The sequence below is a fragment of the Crinia signifera genome, chromosome 9, assembly GCF_055691185.1.
Source record: "Crinia signifera chromosome 9, ASM5569118v1, whole genome shotgun sequence".
NCBI classification, from domain to species: Eukaryota; Metazoa; Chordata; class Amphibia; order Anura; family Myobatrachidae; genus Crinia; species Crinia signifera.
Window position 1 is genome coordinate 39,380,071 of NC_139225.1, and position 23,898 is coordinate 39,403,968.

A 23,898-nucleotide genomic window follows, 5' to 3' on the forward strand; every position below is an offset into this window, starting at 1 on the left:
TCCCTCACCCTGCGCCTGCGCTCTATCACACTGATGCACTCCCTCACCCTGCGCCCGTGCTCTATCACACTGATGCACTCTCTCACCCTGGGGCCTGTGCATTTTCACACTGATGCACTCCCTCACCCCTCGACCTGTGCTATATCACAATGGCACACTGCCTCACCCTGTGGCTTGCGCTCGATCACACTGACACACTGCCTCACCCTGCCCCTGCGCTCTATCACACTGATGCACCCCCTCACCCTGCGCCCGTGCTCTATCACACTGATGCACTCTCTCACCCTGGGGCCTGTGCATTTTCACACTGACGCACTCCCTCATCCCTCGACCTGTGCTATATCACAATGACACACTGCCTCACCCTGTGGCCTGCGCTTGATCACACTGACACACTGCCTCACCTTGTGGCCTGCGCTTTATCACACTGACGCACTCCCTCAACCTGTGGTCGGCACTCTATCACACTGACGTACTCCCTCACCCTGTGGCCTGCGCTCTATCACACTGACGCACTCCCTCACCCTGCGACCTGTGCTCTATCACACTGAAGCGCTCCCTCACCCTGTGCTCTATCACACTGACATGCTCCCTCACCCTGTGGCCTGCGCTCTATCACACTGACGCACTCCCTCACTCTGTGACCTGTGCTCTATCACACTGACGCGCTCCCTCACCCTGTGCTCTATCACACTGACATGCTCCCTCACCCTGTGGCCTTCGATCTATCACACTGATGCGCTCCCTCACCATGCGGCCTGTGCTGCATCATACTGATGCTCTCCTTCACCCTGCCCCTGCGCTCTATCACACTGATGCACCCCCTCACCCTGCGCCCGTGCTCTATCACACTGATGCACTCTCTCACCCTGGGGCCAGTGCATTTTCACACTGACGCACTCCCTCATCCCTCGACCTGTGCTATATCACAATGACACACTGCCTCACCCTGTGGCCTGCGCTTGATCACACTGACACACTGCCTCACCCTGTGGCCTGCGCTTTATCACACTGACGCACTCCCTCAACCTGTGGTCTGCACTCTATCACACTGATGCACTCCCTCACCCTACGGCCTGCGCTTGATCACACTGACACACTGCCTCACCCTGTGGCCTGCGCTTTATCACACTGACGCACTCCCTCAACCTGTGGTCTGCACTCTATCACACTGATGCGCTCCCTCACCCTGTGCTCTATCACACTGACATGCTCCCTCACCCTGTGGCCTTCGATCTATCACACTGATGCGCTCCCTCACCATGCGGCCTGTGCTGCATCATACTGATGCTCTCCTTCACCCTGCGGCCTGTGCTCTATCACACTGATGCACTCCCTCACCCTGCGCCTGCGCTCTATCACACTAATGCACTCCCTCACCCTGCGCCCGTGCTCTATCACACTGATACACTCTCTCACCCTGGGGCCTGTGCATTTTCCCACTGATGCACTCCCTCACCCCTCGACCTGTGCTATATCACAATGACACACTGCCTCACCCTGTGCCTGCGCTCTATCACACTGATGCACTCCCGCAACCTGCGCCTGCGCTCTATCACACTGATGCACTCCCTCACCCTGCGCCCGTGCTCTATCACACTGATGCACTCTCTCACCCTGGGGCCTGTGCATTTTCACACTGACGCACTCCCTCATCCCTCGACCTGTGCTATATCACAATGACACACTGCCTCACCCTGTGGCCTGCGCTTGATCACACTGACACACTGCCTCACCCTGTGGCCTGCGCTTTATCACACTGACGCACTCCCTCAACCTGTGGTCGGCACTCTATCACACTGACGTACTCCCTCACCCTGTGGCCTGCGCTCTATCACACTGACGCACTCCCTCACCCTGCGACCTGTGCTCTATCACACTGAAGCGCTCCCTCACCCTGTGCTCTATCACACTGACATGCTCCCTCACCCTGTGGCCTGCGCTCTATCACACTGACGCACTCCCTCACTCTGCGACCTGTGCTCTATCACACTGACGCGCTCCCTCACCCTGTGCTCTATCACACTGACATGCTCCCTCACCCTGTGGCCTGCGCTCTATCACACTGACGCACTCCCTCACTCTGCGGCCTGTGCTGTATCATACTGATGCTCTCCTTTACCCTGCGGCCTTCGCTCTATCACACTGACAAACTCCCTCACCCTGCGGCCTGTGATCTATCATACTGATGCACTCTCTCACCCTGGGGCCTGTGCGTTATCACACTGACGCACTCCCTCACCCCTAGACCTGTGCTATATCACAATGACACACTGCCTCACCCTGTGGCCTGCACTTGATCACACTGACACACTGCCTCACCCTGTGGCCTGCGCTCTATCCCACTGACGCACTCCCTCAACCTGTGGTCTGCACTCTATCACACTGATGCACTCCCTCACCCTGCGGCCTGTGCCCTATCACACTGATGCGCTCCCTCACCCTGTGCTCTATCACACTGACATGCTCCCTCACCCTGTGGCCTTCGATCTATCACACTGATGCGCTCCCTCACCATGCGGCCTGTGCTGCATCATACTGATGCTCTCCTTCACCCTGCGGCCTGTGCTCTATCACACTGATGCACTCCCTCACCCTGCGCCCGTGCTCTATCACACTGATGCACTCTCTCACCCTGGGGCCTGTGCATTTTCACACTGACGCACTCCCTCACCCCTCGACCTGTGCTATATCACAATGACACACTGCCTCACCCTGTGGCCTGCTCTCGATCACACTGACTCACCTTGTGGCCTGCGCTTTATCACACTGACGCACTCCCTCAACCTGTGGTCTGCACTCTATCACACTGACGCACTCCCTCCCCCTGCGGCCTGCGCTCTATCACACACGCACTCCCTCACCCTGCAGCCTGTGATCTATCATACTGATGCTCACTACCCTGCGGCCTGTGCTCTAGCCCAATGATGCGCTCCCTCACCGTGTGGCCTGTGCACTATCTCACTGACATACTCCCTCACTCTGTGCTCTATCACATTTATCACACTCCCTCACCCTGTGCTCTATCACATTGACACACTCCCTCACCGTGTGCTCTATCACACTGACATGCTCTGTCTCCCTGTGCTCTATCACACTGACGCGCTCTCTCAACCTGTGCTCTATCATACTGACGCGCTCCCTAACCCTGTGCTCTATCACACTGATGATCTCTCTCACCCTGTGCCCTATAACACTGAGGCGCTCCCTCACCCTGTGCTCTATAACACTGATACGCTCCCTTACCCTGTGCTTTATCACGCTGACAAACTCCCTCACCATGTGCTCTATCACACTGACATGCTCTGTCACCCTGTGCTCTATCATACTGATGTGCTCCCTCACCCTGTGCTCTATCACACTGACACGCTTCCTCACCCTGTGCTCTATAAGACTGACGCGCTCCCTCACCCTGTGCTCTATAAGACTGAAGCACTCCCTCACCCTGTGCTCTATAAGACTGACATGCTCCCTCATCCTGTGCTTTATCACACTGGTGCACTTCCTTACCCTGTGCTCTATAAGACTGATGCGCTCCCTCACCCTGTGCTCTATCACACTGATGCGCTCCCTCACCCTGTGCTCTATCACACTGATGCGCTTCCTTACCCTGTGCTCTATCACACTGACACATTTCCTCACCCTGTGCTCTATCATACTGATGCCTTCCCTCACCCTGTGCTCTATCACACTGACACGCTCCCTTACCCTGTGCTTTATCACACTGACACTCTCCCTCACCCTGTGCTCTATAACACTGACGCACTCCCTCACCCTGTGATCTATCACACTGACATGCTCCCTCACCCTGTGCTCTATCACAATGACGCGCTCCCTCACACTGTGCTTCATCACACTGACGCGCTCCCTAACCCTGTGCTCTATCACACTGACGCGCTCTCTCACCCTGTGCTCTATAACACTGACGCGCTCCCTCACCCTGCACATGCGCATTACGGAAAATGAGGGCCTACACCATCGGGCAAGGGCTTATTTAAGACCGGTGCAAGCAGGTCTAAATCGATCCCTATGTGTATTACTGTGGGATATACAGAATTATTTCTTTATCCATTTTTGTACTGATTTTGCCCTGTACCTTTACAGAATGGCGCAGACCCTGAGGGCAGTACCGACTCTGGGAGTCTAACTCGGACAACGCTACCTGACATCTCTCTGGTCAGTATTATCTTCTATGTCAGGATTGATACCTGCTAGTCAGGGGCAGGCTCCGTGCACTATTTAATGACAAAAACACAACCATGGCAGAAAGAACACCAGTAATAACACAGAAAATGACATAATAACCTCAAACATCACAAAGGTTTTGTTATATTTTAGCTGAAGCCACAAGGGACAGACTACTAAAAATAGCACCAGGCCGGCACATCTGAAAGTGAAATGTTCTGCCCTAAGGTTTGATTGCTCAGCTCTGGATATTAAAGTCCATGCATTATATATATATATGAAGTTTCCATTAATCTGGATGGCTTGTGGACAACTCTTTAGTCATTTTGTGCTGTGACAGTTTTTCATACCTATCAACATGGCCCATTCCAGGAGGGACACAATGATCTGTTTCTGGACTTCTCTTTTAATTAACGATTGTGATCACATGATTTAAACAGGTTAATTGAGAAGAAAGGTGCTTTAACACAGGTGATAGCATTCATAAATTAAGAGGGAAGTCCAGGAGAGAGTCATGTTGGGAGGTCTGGTTCTTAGCCCACAAACTCTCCATCCCACCTCCAGTCCCTATATATAGCATGGTTGCCTACCTAACCCTCTCCTTAAGGGAGAAAATGCTCTGTTCCTGGACTTCCCTGGTAATGAGATTTTTACCGAAATTCGCATTTTATTAAATGTGCAATTATGGACAAAAAATGCGGGCTTTTTTTTACAAAAAATTGCGAAAGTCGAAATATATGATCCTATTAAATGTCCCCCTTTGTCTTTCGTCAGGATATATTGACAAAATTCATAAAGTCTGAAACGTTGATATACCAAAGCAATTTCCACTAGACAGTGCTGACTATAGTAACCCCTTCAGTGGAGAGCTCTCCCTAAAAAAATCCCACCGCTGTAGCACACTGCACCACTGAACAGTCTATCAGCCGCTGCCCGGCCATGCTGCACACAGCAGGGGGGAAGAAGGCAGGGCCGGGCAGCCGCTGAAGCTGGGCATGGCGCTGACCGGTGGGAGGGAGCACAGGCAGTGGCACGCCCACAAATTTTCCGGGTTTGCCAGTCTGCGCACTGGAACAAAACCTGGAAAATTCTCGTGAGTGCCACGGAAGGGGTTAAAGTCCAAGTTCGGCATCTATGCGGGATTCCAGGCAAACTCAGACTTTTTTTATGGGCGCAATCATTTGTATGGCGTTGGTATTACCTTGTAAAGGCTTGAGGGATACAGTGACTAGATTGACCCTATGAAGGTCGGCATATATTACATCTACCACTGAAGATCACCAGGGCTTAGGTCAACACCTGAATAAGTCTACATGTCTAAGGTCGACTGGGTTGGAAGGTCGACAGTTAAAAGGTCGACATGAGTTTTTCAAAAAATTTTGATCTGACTTGTGCCAATGGGTGGTATTTCCTACCCTACCATCCAATACGATGTGGTGGTAAAATATAATAGTGTGCCCGAAGCATGCCAGCAATGTTTGGGGACGCGGTACACTCAGACGGTGTCCATGTTGACTATGTGACAAAATCGGGAAAAACCCACGTCAACCTTTTGACTTTTGACCTTCCCATTTTCGACCTAATGCTTGTGTCAACCTTCCATCCCTGTCAATCTATTTTAGGTGTCGACCTAATGTATGCTAAGTCGACCTTCATTGAGTCGATGCTATGGCCCATACACAGGATTGACCCTTTAAAAAAATATCCCGGTTTGGCCTGCATGCCATCCGGCTGCTGAATTCAGACTTAATTACATCCCACCCGTACAGAGACAGGTGGAATAGAAAGTATGCTTGCCAATGCTACACAGTTAGAGCCATAGTGGGACTCTAACCCTTGACCTCCGTGCTGTGAGGCGGTAATGCTAATCATTACACTGTGTATACTGGCTTTAATAGTACACTTTTTAAAACATGTTTGCAGGATGATGTGAACTCCCTCCTAGAGGTGCCTCCAGCCTATAGGCCTCCGCCTCCTCTCCCTAAAGAAGAATCACCTGCAGTATTTCGGCGGCAGAGTGGGGAAAGAGCCAAGCGCCCCTCCTCCGGATCGTCACAATCTGGACTTTTCTTCACAGCTCCACCTCACCCAAGTCCACCACTTTCAAGTCTTACATCACCCTCAACACCGAGTCCTCCACTACCACCTCTCAGTACACCTCAGACCTCTCCACAGAACCAAAACCACGCAATATATGCCACCATTGCTCCCAGAAATCAGACTCCTCTATGCCCTGCAGCCCAGCTGGCTCTGGTTACGCAGACTCCGATGACCCCTTTCCCCAGAGTACAGTCACCCACTAGGTTAAAGCCTGTGGTAGAAAGTTCTCCTCGCCCACCTTCTCCCTCACACCCAGAAACATCCGATCCTGCCACAAGCCAGCATTTTGTGATGGTGGAAGTCCATCGACCGAACAGTGAACCTGATGTGAATGAAATTCGAGCTGTACCCCAAACTCGAGGTATGAATACTTTTAACTTACTGTAAGTGTTACGTTCTTGCAGCCACATGTACTTCACAAGTACTTGTCATGGTTATACCTATAAAGGCTCATTCAGGTGTGTTCCAAAGCAGGTATTGTACTGACACCAGTCAATGCTTCCTTACTGCACAGGTGTCTGAGCCATAGTGCATGCATGCAGAAAGTGCATTGAAATTGCCATCGAACTGGGGAATCCAACACGAAATGAGCGACAGGAAGACAGTGTTTGGGAGTGGTCATGGGGAGTTATTGGATAAATGCAGGCGCGTCATGTCCGTTCAGATGGCGTTTTCTGGGCATGCATAAATTAGCAGTCACACTGTTACATGCTACTGGAGAGCCCTCTGTGATCCGGGAGAGCAGCTCAGCCTGCGCTACAGATGCACTCACACTCTGCCACATGACCTGGTTTGCAAGGCTGGTACACTAACAATGTTTCAAGAATTGTACACTGTTGGGAAATGATGCGATAGCAGTGGGGGCCCCTATGCTTATATTCGCATATAATTGCAGTTGCATATGGCAAAAGGTAGCAGAAGCAGCAATTAGAACAATCGCATCTGTATTCGGCCCATAGAAACATTAGAGTCCATAAATATCCTGGCACCACTGTGGCAACCTGCTGAAGGCCAATGAAACGTTAAAAGCAGGTGTTATTGTGACTAAATATATTTTGCCTTATGTAATAGCTTGTGAGGCGCTGGTATGGCTGCAGTGCCACAAAGTAAGCCTGTATTTTTAAATCGATAAGCATTCAAAAGGTAGCAGCAGGTTTGTTTTGTTTTTAAAATAAGTGCTGCTTTAAAAACACAGGTTAACTTGCAGGAATCGCGCCCATGCCTGCATCTTGCAGACTATTTCACCTTGTGGGCCAGATTCTCTAAGCTTCAAAAGTGATAAAATGGAGAGTGATAAACAACCAGCCAATCAGCTCCTTCCTGAAATTTTTCAAGCACAGTCTGTGACATGGCAGGTAGGAGCTGATTGGTTGGCTGTTTATCACTCTCCATTTTATCACTTTTGAAGCTTAGAGAATCTGACCCACCTGTAACTGTGTCTTGTTACTTATGTGAGATGTTTGTCCTCTATGCAGCTGTCCTGCCCGTCTCTCTCCCAGCCTCTCTCTCCCAGCTGTCCGACAGCGGGCAGACCCTCAGCGAGGACAGCGGAGTGGACACAGGGGAAGTTGGTGGGGGCAGCAAGAACAGCAGTCCTCAACCTCTGAAATCCAAAGGATCTGAGAGCATAGCAAAGCCGGTAAGAGGGGAGCAGTAGGGACCTTCCACCCCTCACAGCCATCGTTGCTAACCTTTCAGACCAGGGACCAGGGGTACCTAGTTATGCCACTAATGTCATACTGCCTCGCCCAATGCAGCATCATGACACAAATTGTGTCAGCACCCCACAGTGGGCGAAGCTTTGTGAAGTTACTGGGTTTTGCCCACCAGCTTTTGGTCTGACCAGGCTTCTGGGAGGTTGCCTGGTTATATAGCACAATCAGGGAAAGATGTACTAAGCCTTGGAGGGGTTCATTTACTAAGATGGGATGTGGCTATGGCCAACCAATCAGATATGGCGCAGAGAGAGTTAGATTTGGGTGGGTTATTTTGTTTCTGTGCAGGGTAAATACTGACTGCCTTATTCTTACACTGAAATTTAGATTTCAGTTTGACCACACCCCACGCACATGTTACATCTGCCCCACCTGCAGTGCAGCATGGTTTTTGTTCATCATGCAAAAATTGCAAACTTGCTAACAGGTCTGAATCAGCCCCAAAGTACCAGTCATCCAGTTCCTAACTGTCACTTTTAAAACGCAATTGTAACAGCAAATGAAAAGAGCCCAGCGCTTAGGTAACACACTTATGTAGGTTTCAATCTTCACTTAAACTCCCAATATATGTAAATTCTTTCCTCTGCTGGTAATATATATGGGTGGGGATAACGTACATATCATTTCGGTAGTGCTCAAAGCAAGATATCTTTAAAGTTCTTGTCTACACTTGACAACATCCACTCAGATAAGTGGATATAAGAACGATTTATTTCACATTAGAATTCTTGCACGGATGCACATAAAGTTATCTTTATAGAATTTTGAAAAAGGATACAGAAGGTATCTGAAACATGTAGATCTGAGAGCCACAGGATAATAAAGGAGGGTACGGGGACCACGGACTGCTAGACGATTCAGCTTTAATACTCCCCGTTGGGGATTTTCTTGGGCCTGCAGCACTGGCTTCAAATAGCTTTGGGTTAGAGCAGTGTGTTAATGGCGATTAAATATGACCAGAGTGACAATAAGTGAAAAGTGCTGGTTACGTAATAAGTCCGCAACCAACGTACCCTTTATACCTAACTACGTGCGAACAAAGCGTAGCGTACCTTTTATTGTATTATGTACACCAAGAACCAATACCTTAATCAGAGATTCCTTCGCAGTACTTTGTCTCTAATCTGCGAATATACCTTATCGGACAGTGTCCGTAATATACCTTGTCGCTATTATGCGAATAAACAGACACGACCACTGTATAGAAATAAGGAGATAAGAACTCCGTAAAAAGGTTGTATTTAAGTCCCTAATGGACAAAAGGGGGTTACAGAAATAAGAATAAACAGGTATAACAAGTGATACAATATACTAACAATGAATACTAAACAGGCTCAGCTAGGGGGAAAGAAAACAGATACAAGACACAATCAGCCAATCAATACAATAAGAATAAATACCGTTAATGCAACCGTTACCGTTCTCATCAAATATGCGAAGCGCAGTCCGGTCAGAGCTCACTATCGTTCAGGGATGAACTATAGTCCGGTGGTAAGTCAGGGAAAGGTAGATGTGCCGAAGAGACTTTGGCTGCTCTGGGTCGCCTATCTTATAGGGTCAGAAAGGGGAGGTCAAAGGCCGTTCTCATTGGTCAGAGGTCGAATGTCAGGTCAGCTGTGATTGGGGGGTAAGATGATACACCTGGTTTGGCTAGGTCCAGGGGAGTGAACTTTAAGAGTCCTTTGTTTAGTGGTTTCGGCGTCAGCAGTGATAAGAACCGGTTTCATCTAGATTCCTTTGTTTAGTGGTTTCGGCGTCAGCAGTGATAAGAACCGGTTTCATCTAGATTCCTTTGTTACATACTTTCAACAGAAACTGTCCCTGGAATATGGATTATGTCCATAACTATCGAGCCGTGTATATTGCGAAATATTAGCAATGACCGGAATACTTTGCACAATGAACGGAACGGAACGGTACTAAACATGATACAGACAGATGTATGCAGGGCTAACTAAGCTATGTGTGGCGTTCTAAACCTTTAACTACATTTTACTTAGTGTCAGTATGTATTTATGAATTTATGTGTGATAGTATGGCTACTCTTCTGGTCCACTTTGTCACACATACTCGGGTATGGAAACTTTATTTGCGCAACTCTGCGAACCAAAATGGCGGCCATACTATCCTAAAATGGCGTGTGTGTAACTCGACTTCCATAGTCCACCCTTTAACAGTAAATATAAAACTGTTACAATACAAAACATTTCACACGATAATACAGAAATTCATAATCCTAACAAAGAAATTGGGATCCATGAATTAAACATATAAGGGGAGTAAACCATCTGCTCTTGGCCGATCCGGGATCACGGATAAACGATGGGCCGCATTTATCGAACAATCTACTCAGGGTCACGAAGGATAATGTACAATTTTGGGATAAAAATAAAAACAAGGGTGGTTACAACATATACACGTTCACAAATATGGTTTCTTTAAAGGGAGGTGGTTTCGATTCTAGGGTCATATACCAAACCCTGGTCTTCCTCTGTATCTCTCGTTCTTACACTCAAGATTTCGGTACGTTTTGTCTTTCCCCGGGTCACCACCTTTAAACATTTGAACAACAGCACAAAGACTATGATGGCACCACCGATACAGAGAAGGAGTTTTCCTATGCTAGCTATGATCCCTTGCGCCCATTCTCCTAAACCAGAGAACCAGTGCATTGGATTCAACCAGGAGGTCCATTCACTAACTTTGTTACCTATTTCTGCCAGGCTGATATTATGTTCCCTTCTAAATTCCCATTTAAGCTGAAGAATCTCATCCATCCGATGATCGATGATTTCTTCTGGGTCTTCAGTATTGTTGGTGATATATGTACAACATTTCACCCTAAACTGTGTAGAGAGGGTGACACAATATCCTCCTGTCATAGCTGTCAGATAGTTCAGCACCATCCGATGTTGGACTAGCTCTCTTTTATATGCTTGCAACTCCTTCCCAGTGTATCTAAGATTTCTTCTGGGTCTTCAGTATTGTTGGTGATATATGTACAACATTTCACCCCAAACTGTGTAGAGAGGGTGACACAATATCCTCCTGTCATAGCTGTCAGATAGTTCAGCACCATCCGATGTTGGACTAGCTCTCTTTTATATGCTTGCAACTCCTTCCCAGTGTATCTAAAGGTGTCATCATAAATCTCTGTGATGTTATCTACCAAGCTGGCTAATGCTTGTATATATTTAAAATTTATGACTCCTCTGGCGGTATGGGTGATATCTAAAGCAATGAGGAGTTGGATACCGAACGACTCGTGTATCATTTCAGAAGCTAGGGGTTCTTTCTTGATTGTTAAATCCCTTTTATGGATTTGGTCATAATGGGTATGAGTGTAAGGAGGAGGTATACCTCTGTGTATGCTCACCATCTCATCATGTGTGAGGGTCATCACTTCAGGTAACACTCTGCCTAGATAACAAATACCAACGTAGTTCATGGAGAGCCATTTGTACGCCCTCCTACCACAAATATAATAAACATCGTCAGGGAGAAAATAAGGGACAGAGTATTTCATGATCTTGTCACACATTATCCATAAGAACATCCCCGTCCCCTGTTCCCTGTTCCCTGACTTGTTCCTCACAGATTTCTGGCTGTAGGGTTACATTACAGTAGCCGGCTGATACTCTGCCGGCCATCATTTTACTTTTCTTCACCGTGTAAACATATTTATAGTGTCTCCCACTGGTTCGGATTTTTAACAACAATTCTTTATCAATAGGCTCTCCATCTGGACGCTGGGAGTAAGTTATTGTCTGGTTATGCCATGTCACTTCCCAAGTACCAATCGCTCTGGAACTCGAGAAGCTCATACATACCAGGGATTTATCCACTTGGTATGGGTGTAATCTAAGACTAGGGGACCTGGTATACAGGTATCTCTTATCCAATGGCCTCCCCTTATTTAATACGCTTATCTCTGAAATATTAAGCGGGTATGGGACTAGGCCTACACTACTCCTTTTATGTAACACTTGTGAACACACCCAGCATTCTGTTTGGTTTAAGACCTTACCCACTAGTGAGTGGTAATCACTCAAAGGATGTCGGCCTGTAGTTGCCTTACTTGTCGACTGACATCGCTGGATGCATTCTTCTTCCATTTTAGGTTGACAATATCTACAGACTGTTAGGAGAAGGGGACCCCTGCCGGACCCTAACTCCGTTGCCTCAGACAGGAGTCGGCAGCTGTGTGCAGAGCTAGGCTTCGCCTGGGCCCGTCTCGGCTGGGGAGCGAGTTAGGCCCGCTCCGCTCCGCTACAGGCAGGTCTTAAGGGTGGACAACACCTGCTGCCGAGGCCAGGAGAGCGCAAGGGGATAACCTAACTAACCCTGAGATGGCAAGGGACCCTAATCCCACTGAGAACAATGGCTCAACTACGGGCGTAACAATACGCAAAGGTGTACCATAAATCCAAAGCAAGTGTAACAATACACAGAGGTGTCTCAGTATAACCAAAAGCACAGTAAAGGAGGTTTGGGGGAATACCCCACTTATCTGTGCGCAGCAGGACAGGTCAGCTGGAACCAAGGAAGGACAGGAGACTGCACACCGACACCGGAATGGCTGGATACTGGATACAGACACTGGGAACAATCTGGAAGCTGCACATGGACACACAGATGGGCTAGATACTGGATGCGGACACTAGGAACAAACTGGAAGCTGCACATGGACACGAGGATAGGCTGGATACTGGACACAGACTCAGGAACAGGATGGGAGCACGGAACACTTCTAGCAAAGACTGAAGCTATAACCGGCAGGAAGTAATAGATGAGGAAGGTTTATATAGTGAACACCAGGAAGTGATCAACACACATAGCCTGCAGGTGAGCATAGCAAGCTAGCAGTTGATGAGAACACCTGAGCCCTAATCACACACCCACACAGACAGAGTGAGCTGCAATGGCCCAGGCTGACCACCGGAGGTCACCAACGAGCAAATACCAACACAGACAGGAAAATACACAGGGAGCCAACACACAGGGGAATGCGTGAATCTGCGCATAACACCGATCCGCTGGAGGCGGATCGTAACAGTATCCCCCCCTAAAAAAGGTGGACTCCGGACACCTTAGTAGGATACGACAAAGACAGAACAGAGCTAATGTCTCCGACGAGACTTCTTCTTCTTCTTCTTTGGTAAATTGGTACAGGAAGCCGTCCCTGGTTTACAATAGGCTTCTTCGAAGACCACAGGGCCTTTATATACCGGATAACCATCAATCTCCGAATCAGATACAGACTCAAGCCTAGACCTCAGTACTCTAGAAGCTAACATTTCAGGGATATATCTGTTAGACGGAGTCAAGAAAGCACACCCCGCTGTAATAGCTAAGGGCTGGGCTTTCCACTCTGAATGACATGAGTTGTTCACGGGGGTAACATCACCAACGATCTCACTTGAGGTTGTGGCTATAGGGACCCCCCTTGAGGATATGGCCTTATGAGCAGATCTTTTGGCTGAATCTCCCAAATCCGAAGAAGGTTCTGCCGGCCAGGAGGTCGGCCCAGAGACATCTGAAGCAACCTTATTGGGGCCAAATCTTTCTAATACAGCATCCTTAAATGCTGAGAAGTTCTTTAACAAGGGATCCTCAGACTGAACCAATTTGGACACCCATCTGAAAGGCACACCTCTGAAGGAATATATTAGATATAACACCAAATTGTCAGGAGTGATGCCTAAAAACGGTCTGGACTCCATGATGATGACATAATGTTCTAATAATGCAACAAATTGGGCTAAGTCCCCATCAAAGACTATAGAGGTAGAAATATTATCCAAGACATCAGACATTTCACTCTCTGTTACCTGACTGGACTGCATATCTGGGACTATGGCCTGTGGGGCTGAGACTTTAAAGTCTGATGGTCCTTCTTGTGTGGCAGCACTAAGATGAGTCTCTGGCTGAACAATACAGTGATGCATTTCTGACTGGGCAGCACAATGGTGAATCTCCGGCTGAGCAGCACTAGGGTGAAACTCTGGCTGCGCAACACTGTGAAGTGCTTCTAAGTGAGCAGCACGATAATGAGTCTCTGGCTGATCCGCACCATGGAGAAACTCTGGCTGTGTAGTGCTACGAAATACTTCGGAATGAGCGGCACGATAGTGAGACTCTGGCTGAACAGCACAAGGTAGACCAACAGCTGTTCTCTCGAAGCCACCGGCAAGGCTGGAACTTAGCTGAGAAGCAGGACAATCAGGATTCCTCTGAGAGATGGGGCAGACAGAGTCCCCTTCTGGGGCAACAGAACAGACAGAGTCCCCTTCTGGGGCGACAGAACAGACAGAGTCCCCTTCTGGGGCGACAGGACAGACAGAGTCCCCTTCTGGGGCGACAAGACAGACAGAGTCCCCTTCTGGGGCGACAAGACAGACAGAGTCCCCTTCTGGGGCGACAAGACAGACAGAGTCCCCTTCTGGGGCGACAAGACAGACAGAGTCCCCTTCTGGGGCGACAAGACAGACAGAGTCCTCTTCTGGGGCGACAAGACAGACAGAGTCCCCTTCTGGGGCGACAAGACAGACAGAGTCCTCTTCTGGGGCGACAAGACAGACAGAGTCCTCTTCTGGGGCGACAAGACAGACAGAGTCCTCTTCTGGGGCGACAAGACAGACAGAGTCCCCTTTTGGGGCGACACAGGCTTGAACCCCCTCTGGGGCGACACAGGCTTGAACCCCCTCTGGGGCGACACAGGCTTGAACCCCCTCTGGGGCGACACAGGCTTGAACCCCCTCTGGGGCGACACAGGCTTGAACCCCCTCTGGGGCGACACAGGCTTGAACCCCCTCTGGGGCGACACAGGCTTGAACCCCCTCTGGGGCGACACAGGCTTGAACCCCCTCTGGGGCGACACAGGCTTGAACCCCCTCTGGGGCGACACAGGCTTGAACCCCCTCTGGGGCGACACAGGCTTGAACCCCCTCTGGGGCGACACAGGCTTGAACCCCCTCTGGGGCGACACAGGCTTGAACCCCCTCTGGGGCGACACAGGCTTGAACCCCCTCTGGGGCGACACAGGCTTGAACCCCCTCTGGGGCGACACAGGCTTGAACCCCCTCTGGGGCGACGCCAACTTGAACCCCTTCTGGGGCTGCGCACTTCGGGACTCCACTCGGGGCTGCAAACTGAGGCTTCGGGCCCCCACTCGGGGCTGCGGCCTCCGGGCCCCCACTCGGGGCTGCGGCCTCCGGGCCCCCACTCGGGGCTGCGGCCTCCGGGCCCCCACTCGGGGCTGCGGCCTCCGGGCCCCCACTCGGGGCTGCGGCCTCGACACAGGCCTGACCCCCCTTTGGGGCGACACCGGCTTGAACTCCTTCTGGGGCGACACCGGCATCAGGCCGGCTCGGCGGGCCCCCGGCATCAGACTGGCTCGGCGGGCCCCCGGCATCAGACTGGCTCGGCGGGCCCCCGGCATCAGACTGGCACGGCGGGCCCCCGGCATCAGACTGGCACGGCGGGCCCCCGGCATCAGACTGGCACGGCGGGCCCCCGGCATCAGACTGGCACGGCGGGCCCCCGGCATCGGACTGGCACGGCGGGCCCCCGGCATCGGACTGGCACGGCGGGCCCCCGGCATCGGACTGGCACGGCGGGCCCCCGGCATCAGGCTCGCTCGGCGGGGCCCCGGCATCAGACCGGCACTGCGGGCCCCCGGCATCAGGCTCGCTCGGCGGGCCCCCGGCACCTGGCTCGCTCGGCGGGCCCCCGGCACCTGGCTCGCTCGGCGGGCCCCCGGCACCTGGCTCGCTCGGCGGGCCCCCGGCATCAGACTGGCACGGCGGGCCCCCGGCACATGACTCAACCACCTGGGCTTTCCCTTCAAGGGTTTGCAACTCTGATTACCTGGTCATTAAAACATCAGCACTGGGACCAGTAGAAAAAGGCAGAGTGCTTTTACTGGGAGACTTGGCAGAGAGCTCCTCTGCCACAGTGGAGACAGGCTTAGATCTGACAACCTGCTCAGACCTGGCCAGAGGAGATACCCTGTCGGCACCACCGGAATTACGCAAGCCACACGTCTGCAAGAAGTGGCCAGAATCTCCACAGTATAAGCATAGATTAAGGTTTCTACGCCGCTGACGCTCCTCTAACGGAAGCTTCGGCCGTAGATAACTTCTATGCTTTACCTGACCCTCTGGGTCTGAGGACTTGCTGCCTAATACTTCCGTAGGCAGGGCCTCATTAGGGGTTGAACGAACCCCAGTGACCTCTGGGAGGACCAGAAAAATATCAGTGATGAGTCTTTGCAGCTGCAGAAGAGACTGCTGCAAAATCTCCCACTGTCCAGGTTTTACGGCATTGAATGCCAAATTTAGAGCCGCTAATGATTCTTGCATGGCCTGCATGATATGGCCATGCAAGTTTATACACCAGCAAGAAAAAACTGACACAAGAATAAACTGACACAAGAATAAACTGACACAAGAATAAACTGACACAAGAATAAACTGACACGGGCAAAAAACTGACACGGGCAAAAAACTGACACGGGCAAAAAACTGACACGGGCAAAAAACTGACACGGGCAAAAAACTGACACGGGCAAAAAACTGACACGAGCAAAAAACTGACACGGACAAAAAACTGACACGGACAAAAAACTGACACGGACAAAAAACTGACACGGACAAAAAACTGACACAGGCAAAAAACTGACACGGCTGGAGATCTCTGGACTGAGAGGGCAGAACCCAGCTCCAGAGTGCTGTATGGCCGGTTATAATGTTAGGAGAAGGGGACCCCTGCCGGACCCTAACTCCGTTGCCTCAGACAGGAGTCGGCAGCTGTGTGCAGAGCTAGGCTTCGCCTGGGCCCGTCTCGGCTGGGGAGCGAGTTAGGCCCGCTCCGCTCCGCTACAGGCAGGTCTTAAGGGTGGACAACACCTGCTGCCGAGGCCAGGAGAGCGCAAGGGGATAACCTAACTAACCCTGAGATGGCAAGGGACCCTAATCCCACTGAGAACAATGGCTCAACTACGGGCGTAACAATACGCAAAGGTGTACCATAAATCCAAAGCAAGTGTAACAATACACAGAGGTGTCTCAGTATAACCAAAAGCACAGTAAAGGAGGTTTGGGGGAATACCCCACTTATCTGTGCGCAGCAGGACAGGTCAGCTGGAACCAAGGAAGGACAGGAGACTGCACACCGACACCGGAATGGCTGGATACTGGATACAGACACTGGGAACAATCTGGAAGCTGCACATGGACACAAGGATGGGCTGGATACTGGATGCGGACTCAGGAACAAGCTGGAAGCTGCACACGGACACACAGATGGGCTAGATACTGGATGCGGACACTAGGAACAAACTGGAAGCTGCACATGGACACGAGGATAGGCTGGATACTGGACACGGACTCAGGAACAGGATGGGAGCACGGAACACTTCTAGCAAAGACTGAAGCTATAACCGGCAGGAAGTAATAGATGAGGAAGGTTTATATAGTGAACACCAGGAAGTGATCAACACACATAGCCTGCAGGTGAGCATAGCAAGCTAGCAGTTGATGAGAACACCTGAGCCCTAATCACACACCCACACAGACAGAGTGAGCTGCAATGGCCCAGGCTGACCACCGGAGGTCACCAACGAGCAAATACCAACACAGACAGGAAAATACACAGGGAGCCAACACACAGGGGAATGCGTGAATCTGCGCATAACACCGATCCGCTGGAGGCGGATCGTAACACAGACACAGTACTCACCAGACAATAACTCATCACATAGCCCTTGAACTACGTTTCCCTCATACCTTTTACCTTCTCCTGTCATGGGCAAAGTGTCAAGCTGGTTTAGGGATTCTACCTCACCCATATCTGGGTCCATTATTACACTGTCAGAACTCCGCTCCGATCGCTCTAGAATGTGGCAGCCACCGAGTATCTTTGGATGAAGAAATGAACACAGAAAGAAAACAAAGAATATATGCATAACTGTGAACCTGTTGCTTGGAGTCCTTCCATCATCTCTACCCAGGAGACTTTTATTTTGCTCTGTTCTTGGACCTTTGTTCGCTCAAGTTGCTCGACCTTGGCTGCTTCTCAGTGTTCCCGAAACAATGCTTCTAGCGACACTTCTTCTCTTTCGCTCTCTGCACACTGGGATTCTGGGTTACTGGCTTTCTTGCAGTGGGACGAATGTATCCAAGTCTCTCTCTCTGCGACTTTAATTGATGTAGTGCTGGTCAACAAAACTTGGTACGGTCCTTCCCAACGGTCTATCAAACAACCTGAGCGTAAAAAAATTCGGATCATAACAAAGTCTCCTGGTTTAAGATTATGACAATTCTCTGTAGGCATATCAGGGTTCAGTAACTTCAGCTGCTTTTGTTGCTCCCTTAGCTGTTTGTTTAGCTTTAGGATATACTGTACAGTTAGCTCATTGTTACATTTGAGATCATCCTGTGGGTCTATCATGATGTGTGGCTGCCGACCAAACAATATCTCGAAGGGGGACAAGTTGAGCGGAGTCCTGGGAGTGGTCCTAATGCTATACAGCACAATAGGCAATGCCTCTGGCCATAACAACCCTGTTTCAGCCATAACTTTACCCAATTTGTTCTTAATAGTACCATTCATTCTCTCAACTTTGGCGCTCGCCTGGGGACGATATGGAGTATGAAGTTTACTATTAATCCCCAGGAGTTTACACATGATTTGGAAGACCTCTCCTGTGAAATGAGTGCCTCTGTCACTCTCAATGACCTTTGGGATACCATACCTACAGACAAACTCCTGACATATTTTCTTTGCTGTAAAGGTAGCAGTGTTGGAGGCAGCGGGGAAAGCCTCCACCCAGCTGGAAAACATGTCAACACAAACTAATACATATTTCAAATTTCTACAGGGTGGTAACTGTATGAAGTCGATTTGTATTACCTGGAAAGGGCCTTCTGTAGGAGGGATGTGGGATGGCTCTGTTGGGATGGCTTTTCCAACGTTCTTCCTCAAACAGGTGAGGCATGACATTGCCACTCTACCTGCTTGAGAAGCGAACCCTGGTGCACACCAGTAGGCCTTTACCAGCTTGCACATACCTTCCTTCCCAAGATGTGTCAGCCCATGGGCCGCCTCGGCTAGACTAGGAAGGTATGCCCTGGGGGCCACTGGTTTCCCGTGTCCATCTCTCCAAAGTCCGGTAGACTCTTGGCCACATCCCTTCGACTTCCATACTGCTCTTTCCTGTGGGGAACACAAATTCTGCATGTCTATCAGTTTGGATGTGGATACCATGTTCAGTGTACAAAGGTTGGTAGGATGGGTGAAAATATTTACAGGGCATGCGGCCCTTTTCGCTGCCTCATCAGCGCGGCTGTTACCAAGTGACACCGGGTCCTTCTCTGATGTGTGAGCTTTGCACTTGATAACAGCCACTCTGTCTGGAAGCTGAATAGCTCCCAGAAGTCTCCTAATGTATGTCGCATGCGCCACTGGTGTGCCAGCCGCCGTCATGAAATTTCGGAGGCGCCATAGGGCTCCAAAATCATGCACTACTCCGAAAGCATATCTGGAGTCGGTATATAAGTTAACTGCTTTTCCCTGGGCCAGTTCACATGCTCTGGTCAGTGCCACCAGTTCCGCTACTTGTGCTGAGTGAGGTGGTCCCAAGGGTTCAGCTTCCACAATACCTTCTCCATCTACTACCGCGTAGCCTGTGCACAGCTCTCCCGTGTCCGTCTGTCTATGACAGCTACCATCTGTGAATAAGGTTATGTCTACCTCACTTAATGGGCTGTCGCTTATGTCAGGACGTGCTGTGAAGGTCTGATTCAGATAGGTCATGCAATCATGTTTGTCCTCACCCTCACTAAACTCTGCTTTACCATATTCAGCAACATTCCCATCACCCTCCACCCTTTGTGCCTTGGAGGGCACATGAGGAAGGAATGTGGCTGGGTTTAGTGTGTTGCATCTTTTGATGGTAATATTTACTGGGGCCATCAGCGCCAGTTCCCACTTAGTGAACCGTGCTGAGGACACATGACGTGTTTGGGCAGAATTTAGGAGGGCAGAGACAGCATGGGGAGCATGAACAGTTAAATCGTGTCCCAACACTACGTCCTCACTCTTACTTACTAGTTGTGCTATTGCAGCCACACTTCGTAAGCAAGTTGGGAGTGAGCGTGCTACTGTGTCCAGCTGGACACTGTAGTACGCTATTGGTCGGTTGGCATCACCATGTTTTTGTACAAGTACTCCTGCCGCACACCCACCTGATTCAGTTCCGTACAGTTCAAAGGGTTTCCCATAATCTGGCATTCCCAGTGCTGGGGCCTTTGTTAGGCTCACCTTTAGTTCCTCGAAAGCCAGCTCAGATTCCTCAGTATGAGAGACCCGATCTGGCTTAGTTGAGGAAACCATCTCTTGTAGTGGTAATGCCAGAATAGAGAATCCTGGGATCCAATTGCGACAGTATCCACACATGCCTAGGAACGTACGGATCTGATGCTGGGTCTGTGGCAGTACCATGTTCTGAATCGATTGGATTCTATCGTCGGTGAGGTGTCTCAGCCCTTGGGTAAGCAGTGGCCCAGATACTTAACCCTGGTCTGGCATAATTGCAGCTTATCCTTTGATACTTTATGTCCTGTCTCTGAGAGATGCATCAGCAGCTGTCTAGTGTCATCCACTGATGACTCCAGTGACTCAGAACACAACAATAAGTCATCAACATATTGTATCAGTATCGAACCACTCATGGGTTGAAAGGATTGTAAGCAATCATGCAAGGCCTGGGAGAAGATGCTGGGGCTGTCTATGAACCCCTGGGGAAGTCGTGTCCAGGTATACTGTACTCCTCTGTAGGTAAAGGCGAACAGATACTGGCTGTCAGGGTGCAAAGGGACGGAGAAGAACGCTGAACACAAATCAATGACTGTGAAATGAGTACAGTGAGGTGGGATTTGCATTAGGATGACAGCTGGGTTTGGCACTACGGGGAATTGGCTCTCAACTACTTTGTTTACCCCTCTTAAATCCTGCACTAGTCTGTAGCCCCTCCCCCCGCTCTTTTTCACAGGAAAGATGGGACTATTGGCCGTGCTGGAAGTTCTAACTAGGATTTCCTGTTGGAGCAATCGTTGGATCACTGGGAATACTCCTAGCTCAACTTCAGGTTTTAAAGGGTACTGCGGTATTTTTGGGGCTATCCTGCCTTCTTTTAAGCGGATTTCTACTGGAGCTACATTTGCCATTAGCCCAGCGTCCTGTCCATCTTTAGTCCAAAGGGAACTCGGTATTTGTGCTGTAATTTCAGCTACCCTAGATGGATTTGATTCTACAACAGTGGAATACAACATTAGCCTCTGAGGACTGTCCAGCATATCTTGCACTTCTTGTGTAAGATTTCTAGGAGTGTCCAGAAATACCCCATCGGGGGTGCAATAGATGACACATCCCATTTTGCATAGTAAATCTCTACCCAGGAGGTTAGTCGGGGCCGCTGCAGCCAACAGGAAAGAATGTTTGGTATGCAAAGGCCCGATTGTAACCTCCGCTGGTTTCGTCAGTGGGTAATGTTGTATTTTTCCTGTTACCCCAATTGCTGCTACTGATTTGTCAGTGAAACCCAAATGAAGGGGAGTGTTGAGAACAGATCTGGCCGCCCCTGTATCAACCAAAAAGGTTTGTCTTACTCCAGCTATATCAACTTTCACCTGAGGTTCCTCTCTAAGGTGTTGTGTTAGTCTAACTGGCTGTAGGATACAGGTATGACCTGTTTCCTATTGTCTGACCTGGGTTGCCCTTAGCACAGTGTCAGCCATCAGATGGGGAGGAGGCATGTTGCGTGACCTGTCTGTCTCCTCCCATTGTCTAGGGGCTGGGTATCTCCGTGTCTCACCTTTGTGAGATTCCCATTCTCGCTTATGTGTCTGATAATTCCTGGGGTTTCCTAACCTACAATGAGCTGAGTAGTGACCTTCCCCATTGCAGTTGTAACAGATAATTGGTTTTCTACCTGTCCCTGGTGTTTCGTTGGTATGCAGTTTTGTTTGGGGCATTAGTAAGGGCTTGGATGCTAACCATCATCAGTTTGTCAGTTTGCAGTTCCCTGTGCTTCTTAATGTTGCGGTTGTGGTCCACAGCAGATTCCCTTAGGGCATCCACTGTCATTCCACGCCAGTTTGGGAAAGAAGTTTGGACTCTGGCTCTCAGGTTTTCCCTAAGCCCTTCCACCAGCACAGAGACAATCATCTCCCTCAGGTGGGGGTCGTCCTTAGGCTCGGAGACACCAGTGTACTTTGATACCTCCAGTAAGGCCTTAGTGAAATAATCAGCAGCAGTTTCGCCATCCTTTTGTTTGATGGTGAAAATCTTGCTATATTCCACTGCCGCAGGAAAATATACTCCCAACTGTAAGTTGATTAGGCGTATATTTTCCTGGTTGATCTCATCATTTATCTCCTTGTCCACTTTCAGTCCACTATCCTGAATGAATTTCGGGATGTCTATGTGAGTGGGGAGACAGGCCCTCAACATGATTCTCCAATCCTTGTTGGTGGGCTCATCAGAGTTTCCCAGATCCCTTACAAATTTCCGGCACAATGCTAGATCTTTCCTAGGATCAGGGAAATCTGAAATGATGGACCGCAGCTCTAACCGTGTCCATGGGTTTAGCATGGTCATCTTTCTGGTAGGTATCACACCCTCTCTGTCTGCCTTACCATAGGGAACCTCCAGTGTGCGCATAGGATATGTTTGTACCACATTCGCATTACTGGGACCTGCTTGGGAGTCGTCTGTGTCTGTGCTGTGTGGTGCATCATTACCTGAGTCCAATACTATGCTGTTGGCATCAGCCGTCTCCTCCTCCTGTGCTGGGGCCTCAACAGCGGGTTGAGCTTTTCCCTCAATCATATTAATTGCATGAGAGACGGCCAGTGCCAACAGCTGCTCGTTTTCCTCTCGGGTTTCCTTGTAAGGGGATAAGACAGGGTACAGGTTAGCAACGGATACATTATTACTTATGCCTTTCTTATGAGTCATTATCCCCTTCGGCACATATGGGGGTGGGGGAGCTGATTTTATTGTGGCAGCGGTTGCATTTATATTGTGGCTGATTGCGTCTGGTATTGCCAGACCTCTGCTTCCCCATTGTTCCTGTCCTTCCTTCTGCCACAATTTAAGAATATCGGTACTTATGTAGTATCTGGGCTGCCGATTTTTTGATTGTATGCCTTAAGTTAAGGCATACAATCAGATGCGATGCGATATCGCATCGCATCGCATACGACCATGCGATGCGATGCGATGCGATGCGATGACCCGATTTTTCCATAGGATTCAATGTTAAAATGGACTGAGTCCATTTTAACATGGAATTCAATGGAAAAAAGGGGTCCTTTTCATACCCCTACTATCCAAGTGGGCATGGAGTTGGATATAAACCTGTGGCGAGCGTAGCGAGCCACCGAGCCCGAAGCGTGGCGAGCGAAGCGAGCCCCGCGAGGGGACGGTATTCTGTGTCCCCTCGCGGGGCTCGCTACGCTCGCCACGCTTCGGGCTCGGTGGCTCGCTGCGCTCGCCACAGGTTTATATCCAACTCCATGCCCACTTGGATAGTAGGGGTATGAAAAGGACCCCTTTTCCCATTGAATTCTATGTTAAAATGGACAGAGTCCATTTTAACATTGAATCCTATGGAAAAATCGGGTCCATCGCATCGCATCGCATCGCATGCGATATGGTCGGGTGCGATGCGATGCGATGGACCCGATTTCAAAATCGGCAGCCCAGTTACTACATAAGTACCAGAATATCTATATGCTTCACTCTCTCCTTACGACTGGAGATTAGGCATATTTCATCTTTTACTGCCGATAAGATTTCCGGATCGAAGCTACCAACACTGGGAAATTCTAAC

At 49.8% G+C, this 23,898-nt stretch overlaps 1 protein-coding gene across 5 annotated transcripts in view; it reads left to right on the forward strand.

The window, feature by feature from the left end:
• Positions 1 to 23,898, forward strand: part of WHRN (whirlin) — a 122,518-nt gene that overhangs the window by 88,387 nt on the left and 10,233 nt on the right. For all 5 annotated transcript variants that reach the window (XM_083158897.1, XM_083158899.1, XM_083158900.1 and 2 more), the window contains 3 exons: positions 4,105 to 4,176; positions 6,109 to 6,646; positions 7,761 to 7,924. In XM_083158897.1, coding sequence (XP_083015023.1) covers positions 4,105 to 4,176; positions 6,109 to 6,646; positions 7,761 to 7,924 — 774 coding nt within the window. The remainder of the gene's footprint in view (positions 1 to 4,104; positions 4,177 to 6,108; positions 6,647 to 7,760; positions 7,925 to 23,898) is intronic.